The 17531-nt window shown below is 31.1% G+C and overlaps 1 protein-coding gene across 1 annotated transcript in view; it reads left to right on the top strand.

The window, feature by feature from the left end:
- Window positions 1–3717: 3717 nt before the first annotated feature.
- The window catches only part of LOC123539743 (guanylate cyclase 32E-like), a 133302-nt gene continuing 119488 nt past the window's right edge, over window positions 3718–17531 (top strand). Inside the window, exon 1 of the mRNA XM_053544804.1 lies at window positions 3718–4706. Within this exon, the coding sequence (XP_053400779.1) occupies window positions 4338–4706 (369 nt within the window). The 5' untranslated portion in view covers window positions 3718–4337. The remainder of the gene's footprint in view (window positions 4707–17531) is intronic.

Genomic DNA, 17531 nt, shown 5'->3' on the forward strand with positions numbered 1-17531 from the left:
ATTACACTTACAATTCAATCTGTTCGTTTTTCAATAGCAATAAGGTGCTGACATATTGCATATATTATTTGTATCTCTGTTTAATTTGTGAAATAACTGACGTTACATCTCAATAGAAAACGATTGGACAGGTGTGAATTTAAATCAAACATAGAAAATACTGTTTGGCTATACTAACTACTGGTTCATTTAATACATTTCATGTGTGAAAGATTGTTAACATGATAAAACTTTTAGTACACTGTCTATACATTGTACAATACGTGTTGAAGTGGGCAAGTTTTGTGCTTTCAGTTCTTACTATAGTAAATATTGGGACAAATTTAATTGAACATAAACATTTTAATTTGTCCTATAAATAAACTATTAAACAGTGTTAACTGGGGCTTATTCAAATACGAATTAATTATCCTGAAACCATTTTTACAGATTAGAACAGGACAGAATTTCAATATTTTTCGTTCTGTAATAGATTTAACCATCGCTAATTTTGTTGCATTGTGTGAATTAACATTTAATTAGAATCAAAACCTTAAATATATCAATTTCTAAAAAGACATTTACAGTTCAAATCATGAAAAACGAATCACCTTGACAAAAAAGTAAAAAAATAAAAAAGCAATTAACCTTATTTTCTCGTTTAAATGAAAAATGTTAATTGATCACATTTTTTCAATAATAGCTTAGCCTACATGCATAAGACGCTCAAATGTAAACAAATAAAAATGTAATTAGTCTTAAGACGAAGATATAAGGCTGAAATGTGTTCTAAAATTTAGGTAATGTAGTGTGAAATAAATTTTTCTTTATCTGTTATTTGTTTAATGATAACATTTGTCATTTTAAAATATAAATCTAATGTGCACATAACTTATTGTTTTCTCATTTGTTCTGATCATTCTATTACGGTACTTGAAATATTTGAAAACACTTTGTCAAAGTCATTGATCATAAACATTACGGCAACTAAATTCAGTGGATGACGAATATTATCATTAAAATTGCATATTATTTGTCTTTTCCTTTGGTTTAAACAAAGTCACATAATGTATGATAAACGCCATATTTATTTGTAAGAAATTCCTCATAAACGAATTTGCATGGATTTAATAATAAAAAAGTCACCTTTTTTTCGTTCAGACGATATGTTGATATGTTGACCTAGAAAATGAAATATCAATATCTGGCTTCGCCGTTGGTCAATATCACTTTTTTCAGACCAATAAATCCTCATTTTGATAATTATTAAATTGTAAAAAAAACTTGAAAAAAAAAATCTTCCAATTTTATGACCTTGTTAAGTACATATTTCATTTTAAAGCCATAATACTTACTAGGTATATAAACAAATTAATAATACCGACATTTTCCGCGATAAAAAATCATGTAGGTTTAAATCATTTAATTATTAAATTTTTGACCTTACGGTTCTCCAAATCCTAACAATTTTACTTTTAGTTTGCAAATTAACTATTTTTCTTTCTACTGTGATTGTTACAACACTGTACAACAAAAGGCATTAAGTATTTAAACAAGTACTGAAATGATGAAAGATCATACATGTAATAGAGAAAAGATTGTTTGTAAAGTCTTATCGATAACGCATTTATTTTTGAAATGACAGTGCATATTATGAATATTATATGAATGTTTTGTACAACGAGGTATCTGTATATGTGTACAAGTTGGATAAACTATGTTCTGTTCTGTGTGTAAAGTAGCCGTGAATTACTTTTGAACGTTTTTGTGTTAATGGCGAATTGTGGCATGTAATTACAATAAAGACAATTTAAACTATCGTACGTAATTATTCAAATATAGATACTCATTTCAGTAATAGTCATGTTCTAATAAAGAAACCATACTGAAACAAAACCCATTACATTTTATATATATATATGGATTTGTAAATGACTAGTATTTATTAAGGACGAAACAAACAAATAAATACAATGAGGCACCACCATAAGTCTATCGGTGGCAAAAACACCGCTGTGGAGTTTTAGCCGAATGCATAAACCTTTTTTTTTTTGTAAGCCCATCATATCCTAACGATAGAGGACATTGTAAATAAAAGCTATTTCTGTCTAGAAATTTCTTAAGATAAATAATAATGTAAACAATCACGATATGTCAAATATAAAAATTATCAGGGAAAGAAAAACCGTCGGAACAATACAGGTATGTACTTAATGCCTTTGTAGAAAACAGAACAATAGAAACGCCATTTTAAAAATTGTCTAGACACTTTTATATGCAAAAATAAGCATAAGTATGTTTATTATCATCTATAAAACATTTTAGTTTATGATTAGAAATGTTTAAACCGGACAGAAAAAAATAATCTGTGTCAGAAACGATCGAAAAATATTTGATAGATGTTTATACCTTACCTTAGTACTGGAAAAGTAAGATATGTTACAATCTGTAAGGTGGCTGTTATAATGATGTAATCTTTGGTCAGATGTTCCCAATTTTAGCATAGTCTAAAGTGGATTCGAATTGAATACCATTTATGCTCAACAGTGTTGGGACATTGAAAAGTCTGGAGTAGAGAAACATCGGTATTATTTAGTGAAAATGATATGATTTTGAACTTCTACATGACATTTTTAAACCAAATGAGCCGTGCCATGAGAAAACCAATATAGTGGATTTGCGACCAGCATGGACCCAGACCAGCCTGCGCATCCGCGCAGTCTGGTCAGGATCCATGCTGTTCGCTTTCAAAACCTATTGCAATTAGAGAAACCGTTAGCGAACAACATGGATCCTGACCAGACTGCGCGGATGCGCAGGCTGGTCTGGATCCATGCTTGTCGCAAAGCCACTATGTTGGCTTTCCCATGGCACGGCTCAAATGTTTGGACTGAATTTGATGAAGTAGTATTTAAATCTATTATTTTATCTGATATTTGTTTTATGTTTTCTCACACCTTTACAGACCAGTTATTTATAAGTGCGTATATCATATTTCATATTGTAATTTTAGGTTTAAAAAGTAATGGATACCTGATTTCATTGTCAAAATTTCAAGTCTTCCGTATGCAAACTAGGCGTTTCGTATCTATAATCACTATTTAATTACCTTCAACTAATATTGGAAAACAAGTCCTTGAAAGTTTAAAGGTCCCTTGTTCTGCTCATAAATCACATTTCATAACCCAAAGACAAATAAATTCAGTAAATATACAATATGTGAAGTTGTCAGTTATTGATCATTTTGTATATGAAAATGATCCGATCACTTTCCTCTTTTATGGCATTGCAAAGTACATTTCATTTCAAAATTGCAATTATAACTATCTCTGCTAACAAGATTGAACTTTGTACTGGACGAAATTCTTAAATCCGCTTATCTAACTTATAAGCCATGCATTCTAACATAATATAAAAAAGTGTGTGTAATAAAGCTTATTTATAAATTCACAGTCTGTTGGCAGGCAAAATATCAATCGAACATCAAATAAAATCACCATTATTCAAATACGAACCGCCTACTGTTACCGCTTACAGTAAACAGACTTTCACTGGCCGTATCTTAAAGCTTATAAAAGCGAATTTAGTATAATTTAGCACTTGACAAATGATCGCTATCGACACAATTAAGTATCTAAATATAGAAAGTAGTCTTAAATGATTGAATATTGGCTTTGTTTTAGGTAAAAGATTTTATTACAATAACATAAAAGGATCATTTTACCCTCGGATAAACATAAAGCAAGATGTAAATTAGTAAGAATTTTAGGTTGTTTAATGTTTTGAAAAGTATTGAAATATTTAAACACAATTTTAGTGTGAGTGACTACGAAAGAAAATAATTATAATTATACTACGCGTACATTTGTAACTTAGGGATAATAATACGTAATGATATGATTTTACCAAAGGATATCGGTCTTATTTATTATAAAGTTCGGTCACGCAATGATAATGACGCTATGGGAATAGCTAGAAGTAAGAAATTTTGACAAGGACAGGATAAGATATATTCAAGTTTGGAAATAAAAACAAGATATCACGCGAAAAACAAATTTTAAAATACTTTGTAATGGAAATTCCCAGAGATGGAGACGAAGCAGACGATACTGAGAAGCGTTAAGCTGATAGAAACGTATTTGAAAACCGTTTATACGGGAATACTGTTTGTAAATATTTAGAAAATTCTGAAAAAGTAGATCTGAAAGTGTTCCAATTTTTGTATCACAATTCTGTTTTGCAGTGATAAAGAAAGATAATGTGAAGTAATAAAGTTCTTTCAACTGGCGAACTAACGACTTTGCATCTTCTTTGAGCTATGTTGTTTTTCAAATGACTTAAATGTAAAATCTGAAAGTATGCAAAAACTCCTAGTAAATAAGAAAGATTTCCTTGTGATTTGGAGTGTAATTGTCTGTGTAAGTATAGTTCTTGGTGACGGCAGGATACCGCTTAGAATATCTTTTCTTTGCTCCACAAGTGGACGAGCACAGTTATTTGCAGGGGCTTTTTTCACGGCGCTGGATTATGTTAACAAGAACTCGTCAATGTTGGAGGGATATAAGCTTGAATATTTGTTTAATGACACAAGTGGGAATTCCGTTAATGCAATTAATGCAATGACGGAACATCTTGGAATGGGGACTATAGGAGTTATTGGCCCTGATGTGTCATGTCATTGCGAGTCCACTGTTGCGGCTGCGTGGAATCTGCCTTTAATAGCATACGTAAGTAGATATATATTTTATTATAGGAAAGAGTTATATTTCGTAAATGTGCAAGACATTTGCAAACAAATTCATATGATGGGATAGGAAATTATATTAATAAAATAGAAGTAAAATTAATTAAATAAAACCCAGTATATTTTGTATTTGCTAAGCTCTTTAGATAACTTGTATTAGGCAGTTACGAGGCCATTTAAAATATTCTATTTTTGTCATACATAATGACATTCCTCAAAATTGTTTAAACAAGGATTATCAAATTGTCGAAACGGGCATGTTGACCTAAATTTGATTTAAATGTATAAACAGAAGAAATGTTGAAAATGCTTGATTTGAATTTTCAATATCTTGACCCATCATTTCATTTACTAAAGGTACAAAGACTATCCTTGTGTGTTTGAAATGGTATGACACTTATGTTTGGTTTTATTATTGTTAACCACCATAAACTTGAAGAATTTCAATAAAAAGCGAATGGTACGATAATTGTTTTCGAATTGTATCTAAGTTTATATGCGGTCATATGTGATCATTTATACAAATGATATACTACCTGAGCAAAGGTTATAAACATGATAATGAAACTTAAGAGATATTTAAAAAAAATAAACGTATTATTTAGCAGCATTTTTATGAAACATGGCTAGGTTTAACTTTTTAACTTTTAAACGTTGTTTCTATTGTTTTCGTTATTACTAATATGTCAATTTTGTTTGGAAAATGTTATTGCTATTAAGCTGTCTAACTAATACATGTTACCTTACATATATACATTACTTAGCCAGCCGGCAATGATGTCTAGAGAATGAAAATCATTGTCAAGTGATTAGGAATAAAATCATATATAACTTATAACAACCTGCCCAAATAAGGAATCGACGTTATTGTTTCATATTCTATATCTGTCGCAGAAATACTTCATTTTAGAGAGCATAACTAACACATGCCACAAAGATTCAAAAAATACTTATATAATCAAAACAATAAGCATTTTAAAACCATTTTTTTGTTATTTTAAACCGAATCTTAACATTTTTGGAAATGGTTCTTTGTTTCTACGCAACCTTCATTTGGTTTGGCCAGAAGAGTGTGTGAAGGAATTTGTCGTTTTCTCTATCCTCAAAAGTGTTAAATACAGCATGGTGTTGATACTGCCTCGTATAACCTGCTCGTTCAATAATTATTCGTCTTTAGAATTTGTTGCAATATTTCACAACTTATTCGTCTGGCGGTCGTTTTAAAACAATTTTTACTGTGATGTACAATGTAATGTAAACTTATTTTATGACAACTCACCTTTTGCCTAAAATATCTGTAGGAATTTATAGCTTCAAGTTAAGAAATCGTAGATAATCGTACGAACATACATAAGGAAGATAAATCTCTACACACAGTCCCATTTAAAGATAAAATCGGCGTATTTAGGTTACACTATACCAGTTCAGTTCCTTCTTTATTTCATTTAAACAATGAGATATTGAGATCTAATTTTCAGCACTTTAGAGCATTTCAATGACATGAAAACCATATAAAGTCATTTAGTTTAACATGTCTTCTTACCAAAAAAAATAATGAGATGTTATAAACAAATCTGTTCTAAAACACCTACCTCTGAAATGCTCCCATGAAAGTTGCCGTTTAGCATTTGCGCTTATGTAGTAAGACATTTTCTCAATGAATAAAACTAAACCCTGGAAATTTACAATGAAAATGATCAAGGTCTTTTCTCAATACAATAAGCAATAAAACTACTGCGACATCCTTATATGATTCATTACACCAGATTTCATCAACAGCATGGAACTACATTATGGACTACGTCACATGTAACTCATTCTGAGTAGTCACTTCCTATTTTGTGCAATCAGTCCTTTCAGGTTACACTGTACCAATTCAGTTCCTTCTTTATTTCATATTAACAATTATTCTTGAGACCTCATTTTCAATACTTTAGAGCATTTCAATAACATGAAAACCATATGCAGTCATTTAGTAAAACATGTTTTCTTACCGAAAATAAAAAAAAGAAGAGATGTTACACTGTGTAGTCCTTTAGACACTAAAAGTGTTCAAGAATCAATACATTATTACATCAAAATTATATGATAGATTTGTACATGGCCATGCCAAATAAATGATAAATGTCGTCAGTTTTCTGGAGTGTTACATTCTATTGGCGATCAGTAGATACATATAGGAAACATATATGATACGGCATTATGTCTCATTACTCAAACAGTATGGTATCGTCTGTCGCGATGTAATAATTCCCGGTAAATGAAACGTCATATCTATCAATGAGATGACGCTCGCTGTAAATTATTAGTTATATTTTATAGCACTTGGGGAATCAACCTCTTTGTATGATATAACATAATTAATACAAAGGGGAAATGTCTTCTTTAAGACATGACATATTGAATACCCCTGTATATAATACAGCAATATCTGTTTCATTGACCAGTTGAAGCAGTTTGTAAGCTATTATGTGTGAACAGATACAGTGATGGCTTTGTATATTGGAAACTAATTCAATGCAATTGAATTCAGTATATTTATTACATTTATCATTTGCTTTATTCAATTTAAGTACACTTCTGTGTAGCCATACTTTCCTCACACTGTCTAACAGGCTTCAGTCTTAAACAAATCTTCAGATTCAAATTCATTACCTTGAAAATTTTAGAAATGACTTTATTAGTTTTATAGTTTTAAACAGTATCTATGATATATAGATAATAATAATAACAAGAAATATTAATTATGATTTCTCTAACAGAATGTGTTTCTGTCATCATAATCTAGCTCGATTCTAGAATTGTATAAGTTGATGCAAAAGCTTGTTAAATACCTTAAAGTTTAATTATTCCTGTCCAATTATAGCTTGACCCAATCCGCCACGCATTTTCTTAGAGGTAAAAAGCTGTATTGATTGAAGGAGATGAAAAGTAATTAGCCGCATAAGCCTACAATAAAGGTTTTTTCGACGTTGTATCAATTTCCTCAAATATTTTACCCAGGATCATTTCATTCGACCATTCCTTTTTTTTCAGATTATGAACTTTATGCAGTTCACTGCACCAATATCTAAAATAAGAAGTGTCTACTAGAACTTTGTATTTTCAATTCCAATGCCTTCAATATAGCTTAAGTACTATGAATAAGAGGCACTGTCAACATTTATTGCAAAGCGATTAAAGCATATATCAGACAACATTGATCTGGCATTTGTATCAACACTCTGCAGAAATGGAGTTACTTCCGACATAAAGACAGCAAAATATAGTTAAATTGTTTTATTTCATGTTGAAAATAGTTGCTCTTCATAATTAATCATGAAATGTGAGGCCTGAAATGCATAATGAAGTTTTTGGAAGTATATAACACAACCAAGCAGCATAATAGTACACTCAGTTTGATAGAGCATGTCCATAAACAAAATTTGTTTGAATGCATGGTGCATATAATAATATAATCGAATGTATTTTCCATCAATCTTGAGGAAAAATGTCGACTGAAACCTTTCAAATATCCTATAGGTGTGTCTCAATTACACAGCGTGTGTTGTACCAGTTTTTACAGTTTGGACAGGGAAGATGTTAATGACCAGTCTACATGCGATAGTACTCTCTTGTGGTACAGCCTTATACATAAACTCGGTTAATTAATACATTTAATAACTTGTCTCACTTGTATGAACTATTATTTCTATGTGAACAAGTAACAATCTAACACGCACATGTTGCCTTTAAAACTGGAGAGTGAGTAAAAACAATATTATATGCGACAATTTCATTATCTTAAAAAAACATTGTGTCTTATACTCTTGTAGTTGGATTATCTGAAATAGAGTTTTGACCATATATTGACATACTGATTGTAGTTCACTTATATAAACAATGAGTAAAGAATGAAATCAGCATAAGTGGAACAAAAAATATAATTGTCATGTCTGGAAGTTGTAGTCTTCGGAGTGTTGAAGAAGCATTCGACAATTATTCAAGCATAAAAGCCCCAGTCACACTTTCAGGTATAAAGGGCTATGTATTACTACGTTTTTAAAACGTAATAATACGGCAATTTACGAACAAAAACGCATAAGGTAAGGTTATACACGTAACGATGATTTCTCCAGACACGTTTGTTGCGGACTGGTCAAAACAAACGTGATTCAATAAACGTAGCATATAACTACTAAAACGTTGTAAAACGTATTATAACGTAATCATAACGTACTACTAAAATATACTAAAGCGAATTAAGCAACTACTGTGTGTTACTTAGGCTTTGATCTGTCTTTAAGACATATTTCCGCGTGTTATTCTTCGTTTTGTTTAGGTTTTGGTAGTTATTGCTTGGCATCACTACGTGTAAGTACGTATTACTACGAGCAGCTCGTTTTGTGACGTTTTTCGCTTTTTAACGGTGCATTGTATTCGAAAATGTTCACTATTCAAGCGGTGGGGTTACCATTTCAAATTTTTCAATGTTGCGGAACAAAACTTGAACGCGAATCATATAATTATTAATAATAAGGAATGCTTTCCAAAATATACATAAATAATGTGTGTAAATACCTTCATAAAGATACGTGTTCGTTGTATTAAAATGTAAAAGAAATCTAAACATTTCAGATATATAGCTTTACTTTGTGGCGTCATAGAATTACGTGTGACGTTGCTTACTATGTACGGCACTGTGCGGAAATATCTGGTATAAGCTGGTAAAATCACCTGAAAAAGACATAAGATATAAAAGGGAAAAAAAATTTGTGGCGAAATATCTTACACCCATGAGCACCAGATTTAACAGTCCGCATTTAATATTCACATTGTGAAAGGTATGCACCACTCGTAAATATACCGGTATCGCATATGATGTTCAGCTGAACAAAAATATTTAGATCTTACACAGAAATAAAGAAATATTTTCCATCTTTTAATTCAATTCTTTTTGAAATTTAAATGTGTGAACTTGTCGTTGACACCCTTTGAAGATATTGTGACGTGCTTTTTTATTTAATCATTTCTTTGCTTACACTGAAACGGATACATTTCAATTTGGTTTAATAATACGCACGGTCCAGTCAGTTAGATTTTGAATCGTGAGATTACATATTGCAATTATATCTCTGTTTGAATTTTGAGTGTGAAATTAATGACCTTCCGACTAAGAAATAAAATAATTGGACAAGTGTGAATTTGCTACCATGTTACTTGAAATATTGTTTGTCTATACTTATATGGTTTTATTTATTAAATACATTTCATGTGTGAAATATTGTTTACATGATAAATACTTTGTAATACATATAAAAGACTTCTTGTAGTACAAAAGCCTTGCGATTTCAATTGTATAGTAAATATTGAAACTGATTTAATTAAACATAAACATTTAAACTTGTCCTGTAGTAGTGTTAGATAAGGTTTATTAAAGTACAAATGTATTATCCTAAATTCATTTTTTTACAGAGTAAAATGCGACAGAATTTAGATATTTCTTTTCATTATAAATCATAACCATCTTCCAACGAAAATAAATGAAATTAGGAACACATAAATGTGTCGAATTATCACAATTTTGTGAATATCATCCAGATAGGAACTCTCGTTCTCTTTTCGTGTGAACATGTTATTAGTAATGTAACTTTACAATAGTCTATTATACATGTAATACGTAGTATGGTATTCGAAATATTTGGGAAAAAATATCGTCTTCTCAACACCATAAAATATAAGGAATATCAAAACATATATTATTTACACTTGAATTTTATCTAAAATGAAGGCATGAGTGATGATATTTATATACCTAATTTCTTCTATGATAACATTGTTATCATTTGTATTCAATGATGAATGTACCCATCACAAATATTAATTAAATTGTTGTGACCCTTATTACATATAATTTAAATACTTGAAATGTTTAAATATCCTTTATGTCCAATCTGATATCAAATGTCTTACTAACTTGAAGCGTTGAATACAGCGGATATATAATAGTACACCAGTTGAAAATGAAAATTCCGATCGTTTCCATTTCAGGGGTGTGTAAACAAAATAAGAAAAGGGTTTTTACCACGGATTTTGTGCTTAGGCCTTATTTGTTACTCATAGAGCTATTCAAATCGATATAATTATGTTAAAACATTGATAATCAGAGTTAAGAAAGAATTTGCTGAAATAGTAAAAGTAAAAATGTAGAAATTAATGAGTGTAGAATATATTCGGTAGCTAGACAAATCTTACCCGTGACTATTTTCGTGTGTTTTAAATTTTACTATGGTTCTAAAAGTAAATATGTAGTCTATTGATACGTGCACCTTAAACCCAACATTTATATTGACACTGCTAAATGTAAACAATCTCCTATAAGACGTTTTGGCTATAGTACAAGGAAAGAGCACTTTGTTATGACTCAGTATCCCGACAGATAAAAATATAATGTATTTAAAACATAGATAATGGTCTTTAATAATTGAAAATTTCCTATGATTTATGAAGACATTTAGGGTAAAAATATGTATAAAAATAATTGTCAATGTTAGTAAGAAGCGTGATCGCTTTATGTTTCAGAAGTGCTTAAAGTGTTTAACCATTGTTTTGAATATAAGTGATGATATTATGATGATTATTAAACTACGAAAGACATTTGTTAAATCACGACCGTTGAAGGACTGTACTGCTTTGCCATAAGGATAAAACTTACAGATATCATGTTCTTATATTTGACATAGATCCGATTGGTTCTGAAAGTAAAAAAATAACACAACCCACACACACACACACGGAACGAAACACTTGAAACAGACAGAATAAAAAGTAAGATTTGGCATAAAAGCAGGATATTAAGCGTAACAGTACTCTTTATGGGGGATATCGTTAAAACATTTTATTGCAGAGGAGATTATCGGATATCAAAAACAGGATGCAGGGAGTCGTAAACTGAAGAAAACCGATTGGATATCAGTTAGAACTATACCATTGTTTGTAAATATTCAATAAAACTTTTCAGTTTTAAATCCTACTTTGCATCAGCTCTGGAGTAAGTTCAGTTACTCATGCAATAAAATTACAATCTCGAGATGGGTGAATTAAAGATTTCTTTCCACAGTTTCCATAATATGCTGTAATGTCTGTTCAAACATTTTTTGTCATGAAACGGCTCAAAATGTGTACATTTAGAAAGGTTTGAGAAGTTTTGTCGAGTTTTGCGGCTACGAAGAATCTCCCAATGGTAGCATACGTAAGACTTAGTAGAGAAATATTTATTATGAGAAAGCTTGTTGGAAGATATTGTCTTGTTTTATGTCTAAACAAGAGTCTTGGATGTTTGAATTCAATTTTTTGAAATTTTGTAGCATGTAGCGAGCCAGGTCATTGACTTATCGAACCGTTGTATGCAAAGGAATTACCGCGTTGCAAAATTTACTATTGCTAAAAATTAATGTACTTAAAACATTGTCAAAAAGAAATAAACATATACAATGTACTTGAACTTCGTTTTTTGATCATGTCGACATCTTCAAAAGCATTTATACAAACATTGTAAATGCTTAACTTGCCCTATCTACTTTTATCAACGATATGAAATGGTGAAAACTGAAGGAAATAACATTTAACAACCGTTCTTATACAAATGATAAGGTTTTTAATTTGTATCGTAAATAACAGTCTCCAGTAACTGTTGACTCTGTTTTGATAGAGATATATAGTGGGGTCTATCAGATATAAGAGATTGTCAAAACTAATACATATAAGTACTTATAAGCTGGTATAACGATAAAATTCAAAGGTAAAATAGTTGAAGGTACGTTGAGAGTTACCGCTACGCTAATTTGTGTTGGTTATAACAGTAACACGGTGTATGATCAATTCTATATAGTCCCATCTTCAACTCAGTGGTGCGTACAATCACCTAACATTTCCTATTAGTCTTGGATAAACATTGTAATTCGGAAGTGTAGTGACCTTATTTATCATCCCTTTATTCTTAGATTTGTCTTTATTTCATAACTTGAAAGATTTTACGGAACATATCGAAGATGTAAAAATGTAACGGACACAGTATTTTGCCAAATTTTGTATCCGATGTATGAAATAAAATGTGTTTGGGTAAGCAAACTTTTTCCGATAAAAGTATTACATGGAATTACGAAAACGCCCTAACATATTGTCGGAGATTAACGAGTGATCGATAGATACTTGCAAAATGTAATGTTCGTAACATAATTATAGTATATAAACCTTTGTAGTATGAAAATATTTTTGTGGTATAATATGTACATATAGAATGGCCATTGTAAATTAATCGTTCAGCAATATATCTTAATTCATTTTTCATTACCCTGTACTCTTGACACCTTCCTTAAAACAAATGAGAGCTTTACAGCTTTTTACAAAAATCCGTCTTTTCCCGGAATAAAAATACATACAAATAATAATGTGCATACCTAACATTCACATTCAATTTAACAAAAACTGCAATATTTACACCGCATTAGCAGTGCTAATGGCATTGCCTGACGTACCGTTGATTTATAATAATGTGTGTAGCATTTGAAATGTATGTTTATGTTTTGTACCTATTGTTTGTTAAAGTTCGCAAGCAGTGTTTTGTTAGTGCATGATAACTAACGTATGCACTGATATGTTATCATTTATTATACAATAGAAATGTAAGAAGGCCAATATTTGTTTGTCATCGCTTCATTTTCATTTAACGTAATAGAATACCCGTGTATGCCCGCACTCCATTATCTATAAAAAGAGTAAAAACAGTAAAGAAAATGTGAAGCAAAAATGATGCTACAATGTATACCAATTGAAATCATTGGAAATCAGCAGGGAAAACTTCAAAATGACATTTATACCGTTCATGAACGAAAACAAAACTTAATTCTAAAACATATTATGTCTTTATTTGTCTGACTTCCGTGTATCTATATTCTCGTAAGTAATAAAGCTGTTACATATCATATAGGTAAGAAACATGAATGTAGCTAATTGCTTCTCCCAAGACACTAGAAATGAGCTTATTATCAGAATAGGTACAAAATGTAGCCAATATTTCTCTTGCAACTGGTTCTTTAGGTTAATATAACATTACCGTTGCCTATAATTTTACACTGAAGCTATATGTCAAATTTCGATTAAACTTCTACGATATTGATTTAATGTTCGATGATATTGTTTTGTATAGAATACTATTACCGCCCAGCACATATGCATTGAAACTTCAAGTGTCAAAAATAGTACTAGTATTTACAACAAATAAAGTATTTGTACATTTTTTTTAAAAAAAAACATTTACAGTAACATGTCTCAATCATAACAGAGTCTGGTACGTGCTATTTATGAAATGTCACATTTTTAGTACTAAGAAGCTTCTTAGATAAGACGTGAGTTTTGCTAAAGCCGGTACAAGGGAGCGTGAGAGGTAACGCATATTTAGCTCACGAACAAACTCAGTCAAACCAATTTTCATATTATTTTGCTTGATTTCTTTGTGCTTAATGAAGCGTGGCCGTTATAATACTGTACACCCTGATCTCGTTCCATAATAATTGTCATACAAAACTAACAGCTCACATTTATGAAAATAAACGGTTATTTCATGTAAAAGTCAATAACTCACCAAGAGCAATTTATTCCAAATTTCCCGCCTTTTCTGAAATTTAGCGTCTGTTAATTAAACTCGTTATGGACGCTTATTCTTGAATTAAAGCGCTACGACGCAAGAGTATCAGACATTTAAGGCTAAGGAGCAGTAGACCAAGTCACAGTTTGAAATGTTATAATATTTGACGTTTTCTTTAAAAATATCTACTGTATAATAAATAATCACAATTGAGTTTATCAACTCTGTGACACGGTTTTGAGAATAACTATTACAACATTAGTATTACAATGGATTGTCTCCCCTGAACATGTTTATCAAAATGTACTTGTATTTCTATTTCATGAAAGATGATAGGGGCATAATCAGTAACTGAGTCTCTAATTATCAATCACTTGCTTCTCGCCACTGTTAGACGGTAAATGCTGTGCTTTGTGCTTGTGAAATTCTTGGGTACAAGAGAAACAATTCTGTTGGTTTTGCAGTAGATCAGATTGTGCTAAAGATGCGAATGGTCACGTATTTTGCTGGAAAATTGTCATACAATGTATGTAACGAACTGAACCAGTTAGACTAAATGAAACAAAATAACAACATGAAATACGTGGAAACCCACAATAATCATTATCATTCAATGATTCTGATGACGACAACTTAATGACTAAAAAAACAAAAAACGATCCTTCCAAACAAATTGCAAAAACTATATACCACCGCTTCTGTCACAACAACTAATATTGTAAGATTATCCGCTTAGCACTTATATAAACCTTTTAGTTCAACTTCAACAGCTTGTCTTTGAAGTGCTCTTTAACAAGTAAGATGTGTAAATTCTAACGATATAACACTGCGCGTAATTATCGTAAACGTCAAATACTCGCATTATCTCGCGTAAATTAATGGCAAGACATATAAAACCAAACGACAGAAAGATAAATTATTAAACCTAATCCGATATTTACAACACTAATCACAAGAGATAAAAGAACAAATAGTATACTTCAAAAACGGATACTAAGACTTTAAAGCGGCTTCTTTAAGAGCTATGATGGTTATACTAGTCTTAGATTTGAAAGTAGTAAGGCGCTGTTTTGTTTGGTTGTAAACAAGCATTTTGATTTGATGCAATCTCTGTTAAAGAAAATGGAAGTAGAACATTAAAGAAATCAATTGTGCTATACAAGTCAGCAATAATGTCACACATTATCAGGTCATAGTGTTCCATGTTTCTTCTGACAATTGTAATGATGTATTTTGCAGTTTATATTATATCAACAAGACATAGGCAATTAATTACATCTTTGTATTCTATCAGTCTTTACATGTTCCGATCTACCGGCTTTTAATTAACAGTTATGTGATTTATCACTGACAGATGATATAACTATAAAAACAGAATCCAGCACGACCTCTTCAATGCAAATGACAGGCGTTACTGTAAGACTGATTAGTACAGTTGTCTTTCAGTTCAGTTTTATGTCACATTATTATTGAAAAAAAGATATTTCAACGAATCGGTATGCACCACAATGTTTTGGACCCGAATTAATTTGTTATGTTTTTGTTTTGGACTCGAAGTAATTTGTTATGTTTTTGTTTTGCATCCCAGAAAAGGTACAATTTAATTAATCTGAAAATAATAACAAACTTAAAACATGATAACTACATCTTTTGTTTAATATAACACTTTAATCAGGTATTCGGCTATTTGTTCTGTTGTAAGAGACTTTGGAGACTTCGTCATCATTAAGTTACATAGATGATTGAACAGTGCCATTCATTTACTTTTCATATCTATTGACTCACATGTCAGTATTTCCGTTCAAATAGTATTGTTTAGATGGTTTTCCTTGATTTGTTTTGATATCACATCGTTTAGTTTAGAATACTATATTGTTCTGAATTTTCAAGCGTTCGATTTTGTCACGTATACGCAGTACACATATGCATAACATTTGTATTTTTTTTTTTTTTCAAATCAAGAGTTTGTTGACATATGGGCTATAATAATATCTATTCTTTGACAAATGCCTTTACGACACGAAATGTAGTTCAATATAGTTTGTTATCATAAAAACTTTCCCTGTTACGTTTGCAGTTTAGTTTACGGAACAAATTCTCAAATTGTGGCACAAAATTAGAGAAACCTTATTTTGGTATTTCAAGTAAGTTTGAACGACGTATCTGTAATATTTAACGACGTTGTTTAAGTTCATATCATAAAACAGACGTTATTCTTATACATGAAAACTGTCATCATTTTCCTGACATTTGTCTTCATTTTGTTGCAGCAACAGTTGCTTTGTTTTGCATTGAATGGTTTCATTACAAGTAGGAACTGTATAGGTAACGGCCACTGGTTCAGATTTGGTTAACCAATGCATTTGAAAACTCGTTCTATTCTTATATAAAGACACACATTTACATGTAATAGGTCTTTAGTAACTGCGCCTTAGAATTTTATGGCAGTCATACGGTATTGTGAACAGACCGTTTTAAAGCAGGGAGTCTGATTTGTGTTTGATTGAACCTGTTGATGAGAGAAATGAAAAGCGCAACAACCCCCAGCTTCTTGAAGCTGAAATGTGCGAGTTAAACCAATAACTTATTTCTAAAGGCATCGTGGCATATAGTGTACAAAGACTGTGTGATATTGTTGAAACGTTGATACAGTTAGCGGTTTCAGCTGAGTCACCTCCTTGTATATAGGCTGCGATGATTTGACACTCTGTAAATATTCTAAGATATAGTAAGTTAGTAAGTAAGTAATAAATCATCTATGAATTGCAATCATTGTTCCTTTGATGAACTGTTTTCTAATGCAAAAATAGTTTAACATATATTCACTATTCTCTTGTGCTTCAATCTTTAGGTAACAGTTACAATACCAATTTCAAAAGACCAACATATGATTGAGATGTGAGTGTGTGTATGTGTTCGGGTTTTCGGGTTTAGTGTCTTTTTAAACAATGTTTCAGTCAGAAAAACGACGGTAGCTTCTTGTAGCAATGAGCACAGTGCCCGTCTTTATGGTGTGTCCTCACTGGAATATCACGCCGTACACATGTGACATGATACTTCGCCCAGACACATTATACTGACATTCTGGAACTATCATCTCTATAACACCAACTCAGAAAGCTACTAGAACCATTTTTTCAAGTCTTTGGTGTGCCAACCCATGACCCCCCGCACTGGAAGAAG

The sequence above is a fragment of the Mercenaria mercenaria genome, chromosome 1 (genome assembly GCF_021730395.1).
Source record: "Mercenaria mercenaria strain notata chromosome 1, MADL_Memer_1, whole genome shotgun sequence".
Lineage (NCBI taxonomy): Eukaryota > Metazoa > Mollusca > Bivalvia > Venerida > Veneridae > Mercenaria > Mercenaria mercenaria.